The following is a 10,662-nucleotide window of genomic DNA, read 5'->3' as shown; positions in this document are numbered from 1 at the left end:
CTCCTCCTCCTCTTCCTCTTCCTCCTCCCCTTCCTCCTTTTCCTCCTCTTCTTCCTCATCTTCCTCCTCCTCCTTCTCTCCTTCTTTTTATGTGTTTAGTACAGGGTCTACAGGGTCTCACTACACAGATGAGACTTATAGTGATCTTCCTGTTTTCAGCCTCCCAAGCGCTGGGATAACAGGCCCACACCACCACATCCAGTCTCAAACACCACCTCAGTGCACCCCGGAGGCAGGGCCAGCATAGCACACTGGAATCTAACCCTGGTCTCTGTGCCTGTGTAAGCAGGCACTTTAGTCTGCTAAGCTATCTGGCTGGCTCACTAGAAGCTTCTTAAGAAACCAAAGTAATCTTGACCAAAACCCTGAACTATTTCTCACATCTATGACAAGAGTTAAAAAGGCCAGGTTCATTTCCACGGGTCACACTAAATACTGGAGAAACACTTGCACCCATGCTAGTAAATGGGCAAGAACACATATATGCACACACATGCACCCCCCACCCCACACACACATCCTGGGCTCCAGCAGATGGTTCTCCCACAGATAAAATTGCAGGTCACTTTTGCTGCTCCACTGAGCAAAGCCATAGCAGAAGAGGAGGTAGCTCAGAGGTTGGGGGTCATCAGCACTGGGAAGGGACTTCCAGATTTTGTTAGTTCTGCTCCTGGTCATTCAGATAAAAATACAAGGTGAGACAGAGTAGCCTGTTGTCCAAGGCCACACAGGAGGCGTGGCCCCAAGGGGATCATCCTTAGCTGACTGATTTGTGAGCAAGCACCCACTGCCTTAGACCCAGGTGGGAACTCCAGGGAGGGTGGGTGGGAAGCAGAGGCGCAGGATGCGTGCGCATTCGGAGACTAGCTTGATGCTTGTCTTCGCCTGTGTGCCCAGGTGGGCCCTGAACTCGAAGCTGTCCAAACCCAGAAAGATGGAAGGAGGGCAAAAAGAGGGGAATGGCACAGAGGCAAAGGGAAATTCTTGAGTACTTTCTTCCCATTCTCTGGACTGTAGGTAGTGGTTTAACAATTCTTTTAAAAGATAATAAAAATTGAACTGGGTGTGGTGGTGCATACCTGGGATCTCAGTACCCAGGAAGCTGAGGCACAAGGATCACTGTGAATTCCAGGCCAGCCTGAGCTACAAAGTGAGTTCAGAAAGACAAATATCTATCTGTTGGATGAGATTAAAGATGCTGGAACTAAGGAAGAGACCTTCAGAATCCACTTTGAGTGGGCTAAACAAGAAAAACCAGGAACTGCCATCAAGGAAAAGATGGAAAGACAATCCATCCCCATCCCTGCAGTCCAGTGCAAAGCAGAGGCAGCAACAGGCACTGGGCAGCCAGCCTGTGGCTCCGAGCCCAACCTGCCTAGCGCAAGGTCACTCCCGTCAGAGGGAGTTAAGGAGAGGGCTTGGAGGAGGCGGGCATAGTGGACATTGGCCAAGGGCACTCAGGCCCCAGGATCGCTCCAAGACAGCCTCCCCTTGGAAGCAGGAACTTCTCACCTACACCTCCTGAGAGGCCCCAGAAGCCTAGCCTTGTGTGGTGACAGCCCCAGGCCCTGAAGAAGAAAAGCCAGAGCCAGAGGCAGTGGAAGAGGAGAGAGGGAGACCCTGCCCAGAGGGCTGGCAGCAGACCTGAGCCTGGGCCCACATCAAACTGGGGCAGAGAAGTGGGGTTGAGGCGTTGGGAGGAGGGGGGTGACTGAGCCTCCCGGGTCTTCCTTCCCTCCCTCTGTCCCTCCCATTCTCTCTTTCATGATCTTAAAACAACCTTCAAGTCCAGGCTGGAGGCCCCAGGAGGCCAGTCACTTAGGAAACAAAACCGTTTCTTGGAGACCTCGCTAGCCCATCTGCCGCGGAGCGACATCCCCCTTCCCGACACACACTCTTTCTCCCATGGACTCTCACGTCCGCCCACACCCGGCTGCCCAGCGCTTCTGCGGCCCACACACGTGCAAGCACACACATGCACACGTGCACATAATGCACTCGGATGCAGACAGCTGATTTGCTGTAGGCTGACCACACACCCTAGTGAGCGCCGCCACTCCTCTTTTGAGAAGCTAGTCCTTTGAAATTGTCATTCTGTCACCTACCCACACCCTTAAGTTCCCCTCCTCACTATCTGGGCAGCACACACAGGCAAGGATACATCCCTCAGTGTCTCTGAACCCTCTGGCTCACCCACCAAACCCTTGGTTCTGGATCTCTGGAGCCAGCCTCTCTGATCTATGTCTCTGTGTCTTTCCCTCAAGCCCCATCCTTCTGACATCTCCAGCTCTGGGTTTTGCATCTTTTTTTTTTTTTTTTTTTTTTTTTTTTTAAAACAGGGTCTCCTTATGTAATCCAAGCTGGCCTTGAAATCACGGCGATCCTCCTACCTCAGCCTCCCTAGTGCTAGGATGACAGACTTATTCTCCCATTCCCACCTCGGCCTTTGCATCTTTCTGTCTCCCTCCTTTGTTTCTCTCACTGCAGGATCTTGACTCACATGGACACCACTGGCCTGGCCCACAGGAAGCAGTAGCCCAACCTGGGTACCCCAGATCAAAGGACTGAGTGTCTCCAAGGCTAGACCTCCAGAGCCTTAGCCCTCGCCAAGGTGACACAGGTGGTCTGAGATGCTTGTCTACTGCTTGCTTTGGGATTCTGAACCTGTGTGCAGTACAGGGCCCTACAGGATGCCTGCGCCCAGGAAGGGCACAGTCCTTTCTGGTCCTGAGCCTGGCTACAAGAACCAGAGCCGAGGTGTGAGGAGTGAAGCAAGACAGAATGAAAGCCAGTAGAGCCCAGTGCCCAGAGCTTCCTCTTCTCAGCAGAAGGTATCTCAGGAGCTCTGTGCCAGGAAAGTCAGGCACAGGTGCCTCCTAACCCTGCGCATCCTCTGGCTACTCCCAGCCCAGGCCGTGCTACCTCCACCATCCCATGCCCACCCAGCTTGGGGCTTCTCTTCTCGTGACTTCCAAAGGCAGTCCTTCCTGGTGTCCAGCCCCAGGCTTCCCACTGCAGCGCCAGATGCTCCCATCGCTCTTCCCTCTTCACACAGGTTGGTGCCTATTTCCTGTCGTCGGTCGTTTCCCTGCCTCTTCTACCCCAGGCCTGAATCCAAGGTCTGCAGAGGCCGTGGAGAGACATGAAAAGGCCCGCACCGCCTGTCCTACTCACCCTCCTGTCCGGAACCCAGGAGGAGGAAGGAGGCTGGGAGCGGGATGTGACCTTCCGGATCCCTGTAATGGAAAATCTCCACTGTGGGCCAGGAGGGGGCCAGTTATTTAGGGAATTCAGATGTGAGCCCTATGCCCTCAGAGTGGATTTGCTGGAAGAGAGGTTGCTAATCCCTCTGCAGGGAGTGGCCCCTAGGGCCAGGAGGCCCAGCCCAGCGAGTACCTTAGGCTTTGGAGCCAAAACCCCCATCCCTTCCCTCCTCTCCTCCTCCTACCCCCTCCTCACTTGGGGCTCTCAGGCCTAGCCCTGGGATACTGGATTCCCCCAACTCCATCTCTGTCACCAGAGAAGTAGGGATGTTCCAGGACCCTGACTTCTGACTGGTCCTAGAATATTTTCTTTAAGCCAGAAGAGCTGACCCTTCCAGCCCACAGTAAAGCCCCATCCTCTCAGTTTCTCCCAGGCAGCACTGCAGGAGGCCTCCCTTCCCTTTGCCTTCATCCTGCATGCTGCAGGCTTGCCTTCCTCTCCATCCCAGGAAAAGGAAGCAGTCGTTCTTTCTAGCTCCCACGGCTGGTATTTGCTATGATACTGATCTCCACACACTTCTTGGGAACTCGGCCTTCTTCTGCTTGATTCCTGCCCTTGTCACTGTCTCGCCTCAGATGTAGATGCAGCCCTCAGCTCAACAGCAGTGAAAAGGGGAAGATGCACATCCACACCATCAGCAAGGGGGCCAGGGCACAGAGGTCGTCAAACACCTGCTGCCCTGGGTCCAGGGCTGTCCTCCTGGTCCTCTCAAGTCCCTTCTGTCTCTCACCTGTCCCTCCTGGCCACCTGTGGCCACAGAAGTCTTAGTCATCCTGGAAAGCTGTGGTTGCTGAGCTCACCTCTGGAAGGGCTTGGGGATCTGTATGCTGCCTCTTGAGCCGCCTTTAGCTCTCAGAAGCCCCTCAGACCCAGCCTGTGCCTCAAACGCAGGGCTGAACTTGGGCTCCAGTTCTAATTTACTGGGCTCCAGCGTGCAGGCAGCCTGTGTAGTAGAGGGAACACTGCTTTCGTGGGAGGTCGGGTGTAGTCTCAGGAGACCCGAGCTCTGGGTCTGTCCTTTCAACTCAAATTGTTTAATTCCTCTAAGCCTCAGTTTTCCCATCTGGACAAGTAGGGAGGGTTAGAACACATGGCCTCTGGCACCCCGAGTTCCTGAACTGACTGCTCCCGAGGGCCACATTCCTCCCTGTCCTGGCCTCCTTTCTTCTTCAGTTGTGGCTGCCACAAGCCAGGGAGCTGGGGAAGCCAAGGGGGACAAAAAAAAAAAAAAAAAAAAAAAAAAAAAAAAAAAAAACGACAAAATGCACCATCAACAGGCCAGTTGCTAAAGGGGCGGGAGGGGAGGAGTCCTCAGGGATCCTGTTTCAACAAACGTTTCTTTCCCGAGGAACGGAAGGAGGGGGTAAGGGGGAAAGGGACCTATTTAAAGCTACCCTGTTGCTCCGGCTGTCTCTGTCTATCTGCCAGGGTCTCTGGGCGGCTGCCCCAGACAGGCAGTGTGGGCTTGGGATCCTCCTGTGACCTCTCCAGCCTAGGTCTCCTCAGCCACTCTGTCCCAAGATGGGTCGTGGGGTGAGTATCCCCAAAGGACAGGGGCTTCTGTCAGGAGGGGAAGGGGCAGCGGAGGGAAGACAAATGGGAGTGGGCTGTGGACGGAGGGGGAGAAGGAGACTGAGCCAGCTGCTGAGTTCGAATTTGGAACTAACCGTGGCCCAGATGCCCAAGGGTGTACAGGTCACGGGGCGCTCAGGCTCAGGCACGCTCCTCTCCTCGGCCCACCGCGCACTCCTTCCCGCCCAGGAGTGACACCAATGCACCACCCATATCTCTGCGACTCCTCCAGCCACATCTCCTGGCCTCCCAACTGAAGGCGCTGTTTCATTCCTGCCTCTGCTACCCCTTGAGAGTATCCATTCCTCTGCGGATCTGAGTCTACAGCGTGGGGGTCCAGGCTGAGGCCCGGGAGGAGTAGAGCAGCATCCCACTCTCAGAGTCTCCAAGCAGCTCCAGGGACCCTGAATGCCAGGACAATTGGGGTGGGGTGTGGAAGGAGACTGCTGTGCCCAAGCCACCCCCACCCCTCCGGATGTCCCCAGAAGCACAGTCCTTGGCTCTGAGCCATGGCCTTTGAGGACTTTCCCAAAGGCTGGTGAGAGGTTCCTATACCCCAGCCAGCCCTGGCCCAGGCATTTGGCCGCTATGGGATTGCCAAGGGTGAAGATTAACTACCACATCAGGACGAACAGGGATGGGGCTTCCAGTTCTTGGAGATGAAATTGCCATATAGAGAAGCTACCCAATTCTTTTACATACTGTGCCTGGCTGCTTTCCTTTTGCAGAATACTGGCAGAGGAGGGCATGGAGAGAGAGGGCACTGAGGGAGAGGGCACAGTGAGCACGGGAGGGTGCAAGGAAGTTGGTGCCTATGGGGAGCTCCGGGCCAATTTCTGGGCCTGGAGGGAGTCGGGCAAGTGCAGGTCATCACACTGAGCTGAGCAGCTGGGAAAATTCAGAGCCTGGACACCAGGGTTCCTGAGCTAGAGTGGTGCTAGAAATAGGACGTGTGTGTGTGTGTGTGTGTGTATGTGTGTGTGTGTCCATGACCACATGCTCCCCATAGGTTGGAAGTGCTGAGGATATCTGAACACCAACGTTCGTGTCTCAGCAGGCAAACCTGCGCATGTGCAAGCCTTCAAGCACACATGCACGTAGATGTCACAGGAGTGGGGGTGGTGGAGGGCATGGGGGTTCGTGAGCCTGCCTGCTCTTAGGCACCATCTGTGAGCTGTGGGTTTCACAGAGGAAGAGGTCACAGCCGTGGGAAGATACACTGTTTGGGTTGCACCTTGGCATCTCCTGTTCCTCGTGGATAGGGAGTCCCCAGCAGAGGTACACAGCTCTATAGTGGGCCCACAGCTGAGCTGGTCAGGCAGGCCCTCCACCCTTCACCCACAAAGAGAGAGGGAGGAGAGGTGGCCCCCTACCTGGCTCCATCTCAGAGCAAGGTGGGCCCAACTCACCAGGGCCTGCCTGGGAGGCAACTTTACCCTGTCTTCTCCAGTTCTTCCTAACTGCCCTCAGCCATCACCTCCACCCCAGCAGCTGTGGGTGAGGCAAAAGCAGGATGAATAGCAGCAGATCTGGTCAGTTCAGCATGAATGGAGACAGTGGGAGAAGAAGGGATGCTTAGGGACTGGAGCTTAGAATCCTGCGTAAAAAGACCCCCCAGAGAGGGAAAGTCCCCACCACTCACTCCTATCCTAGGGCTTGCATCACCTGCTCTCCCTTCTTCCTTGTGTTTCTGCTCCAGAGCAAGGCCTCACTCGGCCCGTCACTGAGTGGCCCTGAAGGGCAGCGTGGGAGCCTGGGGAAGGGACAACACTGGTGGGAGGGAGCCCAGGCTGCTCCAGCTGCCACAGAGAAGCTGAGGCGGGGGGAGTCCTGGCTGATTTCCAACTGCCCCCACTCTGTCCCAGCCTCTGGCCTTCTCAGAAAGAACTCTCTGTTCTCCTTCAGCATTCAAGACCCAGAGAGAGGGACTTGTGGCTGGGGGAGGGAAGAGCAGCAAGAGGAAGGGGGGTCCTTGCTTCCTCTTTCTTTCTTGCCCAGCCAGCCACTGGCCCCAAATCTCTGCAGGCTCCTGGCTGCAAAGCCTGAGATCCTTGCCAGGACAGGGGGAGGGGAGGGGGCAGTGCATCCCAAGTTCTAGGCCTGTGGGAGGACAGAGAGGACACTTGGGGAAACAAGGTATGGGATGGAGCTGCTAAAGTCAGCCACAACCCAACCTGTCAGCGTACATGGACCAGCAAGGTTTTTAGTAGCATGTACTTGATTCTGTTTGCATGTACCTAATTTCATATCTAAACATACAGAAATTCCTCTGGGCTCTGCTTCTTGGCCCTAGCCCCAGATCCTTGGCAGTGCACACCTATGGCTCCTGTTCCTGACTCTCCTTTAGTCTTGCTGTGTTTACTCAGGCTGGGACTCACTGCCTCTGGAAACTCCCTTACCTTCCATCCTTTGCTCAGCCCCGCCTTGCCAGGGACAGAGTTAATGAATCCAAAGCATCTCAATCTATGCAGTTAAGTCCCTGATTTAAGAACGTTCAAGTTTCGAACATTCTTGGGTGTGCTGTGCAAGACTCATTTTGTCAGCTTCTGAACCAGCCTGAGTTATGAACAACTCTCCTGGAATGGAACTTGTTGGTGAGTTAGGGACTTACTGTAAATGAACCCTCTTAAGTCACCCAGGGAAAGGAGAAGTAGAATGACCCCCAAGCCCTTCTCTACCTCTTTGGTTGGATAATGTCAATCCCCCCAAGATGATGAGTCTAAAGAGGCTGAATTCATAGGTGCTTCAGTGGAGACAAATGCATAATTTACTGATCACTTTTTCTGAACAAAGCAATTCTGAGGAACACAGTCCCCAAGACTTCACGTCTTTTTAGGTCACTGTATCTTGAGGACAAGGCTCCACCCTGTGCTTATCTCCCACCCCCAACCTTGCTCCTGATGTCACTGCTCAGATTTCTGTTTCTTCGAGACACAAGATTTGTGACCTGGGGGCTGGGGAGATGGCTCAGTGGAATAAGTGCTTCCCAGGCAAGCACAAGGGCCTGAGTTCAATCCCCGGTTCCACAAAAAAAAAAAAAAAAAAGATTTGTGACCTGTTACAGTCAAGGCGGCTGCTGGCTGGCTCTTTAAGGGGGTAACTGTGGTTCATCATGGAGCACAGAATAGTTAGGACAGCATGACTATTCGTACGATGCCTCAGTGCTGGATGCACAGCAGCACACCTGTGGCCAGGCCCATGGAATGCGCCACCCAGGAGTGAACACTAGTGTGACCCACAGATGCTGGATGCTGTCCACGCAGTTCATCAATTGTTATATATGTGTAATACATTTATCAGTTTGGTTGTGGATGTTGACAGAGAAGGAGGCTGCAGGTGGGAGGAGGGAGCAAGAGTGACTGAGAACTCTCTCTACTTTACATTCCACTTTGTGAATCAAAAAATTGCCCTGAAAACAAAGCCTATCTTTTAAAACAAAGCCTACTTTTAAAAACTGGCCAACCAAGCCCCATCCCATCCAGTGCATAACCCTGAAAGTGCACACACTTTGGCTGTTGTCCCAGCACTCCTTAAAGGTGGGGGGTGAGGGGGGGGAGAGTCATACCACAGTACAGAAAAGCTCCTTCCTGAAAACCTAGCTTAGCCTTTAGGAACAGCAAACTCTAGAGGTGCTGGAAGACACCAAGCAGCCCTTCTGAGATGAGGACACTGTCCACTGAGGAAGAGGGAGGTGAGGAGAGAGAGTCAAAGGCATCTAAGATGGCACTATTGTCAGACATTAACCACGGCCCCCCGCCTGCTCAGGCCCTCCTAGCCCATCATTCCAAGATGGGCTCCCCTTGGCTGGAGAAATCCTTCATCCTTTCTCCCAAAACTTCCCTGTGAGGCCCCAGAAGCCTAGAGAAAGGGGAAAGTTGGTCCTGTCGGGCTACAGTTAAAATGTCCTTCTAATTGCACCAGGTGACACAGGGGTAACCTAAGAGTTATACAAATTTTGTATTAGATTGGCCCCTCAGTACAACTTCTACAACTACGGAGTCCAGGTGACTTGTACTTCAGAGCACTGAGTCCCACGTGTCTCCCCCTCCAGCCTTGGGGAGGCCCTTCCCGCGGGAGGGAGAGGGCTCCCACGCGTCCTGCACTGCCATTTCCTGAGCACACTCTGACCCTCCAGTTACTAACTTCTCCGTCCACTGGCCCAACCCATCCCACTCCCTCCATTTCCCACCAGACCCTTTTCTCCTCCCAGGTTCACCCCCAGGCTCTTGCTCTTCCAAATTCCTGACTATGTCTACATATCTCTAAGTATAGTAGCCATGGTGTTGAGCAAAGGCATTCCAACAAGGTGCTTCCAGGCCTTTACCTTGCCCCCAGCCCTGTCCACTCCCTTCCAGAATTCTTCTGGATAGTATAGGACATGGTTTTCCAAATTGCGGGATGTTTTAAGTCTAGCAGCAGCATCCTTTAAGCAAAGGGACTCAGCAGAGGCCCACATACCACTTCACCAACAGTCCACAAACTGAGGAAAAACTGGGGTCCCCCTCTCTGCTTGCTTCTTTTCACCAGGACTGTCGGTATGTTTGAACAAAGCCCCTCAGTGTTGTCTTCCTGGTTCGCCACACAGTGCAGCCTGTCCTGGTGACTCTGTGGTCCTCCTTCCTCCCACAGGCCGGCCGCGAGTACTCCCCTGCTGCCACCACCACGGAGAATGGGGGTGGCAAGAAGAAACAGAAAGAGAAGGAGCTGGATGAGCTGAAGAAGGAGGTGGCCATGGTGAGGCACACAATAGAGACATGAAAGAGGGGTCACATGCTGGGACAGCTGTCAGTGCCACCTACTGTGCTCCTCACCTGACCCTTGTGCCTCACTGTCCCCAAAGTGACTCCACTTCTCTTCCACAGGATGACCACAAGCTGTCCTTAGATGAGCTGGGCCGCAAGTACCAAGTGGACCTGTCCAAGGTGAGTGGGTGGATTTCCAGGGAGGGGACCCAAGAGGTGAGACAGCCATGCAAGACTGGGTGGGAAGGGCCTCTTTTTCCAGGTGAGGAACCTGGCTCAGACATAAGAGGCTTCTCTTAGTCACATGACTAGCTGGTGGCCTAGAACCTGGACCCCTGCTACCTAGAGCAAAGCTCTTTTCCCTGTGTGCCCTGTGCTATATGCTACTTACCTGCTGTGACACATGCATTAGTTGGCCTGTTAATTAAAGCTAGGAGATTCAGATGTAAGTTCCCAAGGTTATATAAACAAGGAAGTGGCACAGTCAGATCTTTCTTTATTATTTTTTAATGTATTTGGTATAGGGTCTCATTGTGCAGATTGGACTCATAGTGCTCCTTCTGTTTTCAGCCTCCCCAGTGCTGGGATTGCAGTGTGTGCCACCACACCTGGACTCAGTGGCTGACTCAGTGTGCTCTGGGGCAGGGCCAGTGCAGCACATGGTGCCAGGAACGGAACCCTAGTTCCTATGCTGGCCTAAGCAGGCTCTTAGTATGCTGAGCTATCTCACTGGCCCTAAGCCTAACATCTTGGAATGCTAAAATATTGTTAATCTTTTGGGCATGGTGGCATACAACTGTAGTCCCAGCTACTTGTGAGGCTGAAGCGAAAGGATCACTTGAGGTCTCAGTTCAAGACCAGGCTAGGTAACGCTGAGAATTCATCTAAAAGAAAAGAAAATGCATTAGCAGAAAAACGTCAAGGGTCAATGTCTCCTACATTCCTTCCCAACTATACTTCCTAAAATTCTTTTTTTTTTTTTTAATTTTTTTTTTAACATTTATTTATTTATTGTGTGTGTGTGGCCAGCTCAGCCCACCAGGGGGCGGGGCTGGCTGGCATGTGGTGCTGGGGGATTGAACCG

The 10,662-nt window shown here is 53.4% G+C and overlaps 1 protein-coding gene across 1 annotated transcript in view; it reads left to right on the top strand.

Annotated features, from left to right (window-relative positions):
- The first annotated feature begins 4,616 nt into the window (after positions 1 to 4,616).
- LOC101563311 (sodium/potassium-transporting ATPase subunit alpha-2) overlaps positions 4,617 to 10,662 on the top strand; it is a 26,444-nt gene continuing 20,398 nt past the window's right edge. The window contains exons 1-3 of the mRNA XM_004639939.3: positions 4,617 to 4,797; positions 9,466 to 9,570; positions 9,699 to 9,758. Of these exons, the coding sequence (XP_004639996.1) occupies positions 4,786 to 4,797; positions 9,466 to 9,570; positions 9,699 to 9,758 (177 nt within the window). The 5' untranslated portion in view covers positions 4,617 to 4,785. The remainder of the gene's footprint in view (positions 4,798 to 9,465; positions 9,571 to 9,698; positions 9,759 to 10,662) is intronic.

This window comes from Octodon degus, unplaced genomic scaffold, assembly GCF_000260255.1.
Source record: "Octodon degus isolate 3935 unplaced genomic scaffold, OctDeg1.0 scaffold00116, whole genome shotgun sequence".
In the NCBI taxonomy this organism is placed as follows: domain Eukaryota; kingdom Metazoa; phylum Chordata; class Mammalia; order Rodentia; family Octodontidae; genus Octodon; species Octodon degus.
This window is presented reverse-complemented; position numbering and strand designations above follow the sequence as displayed.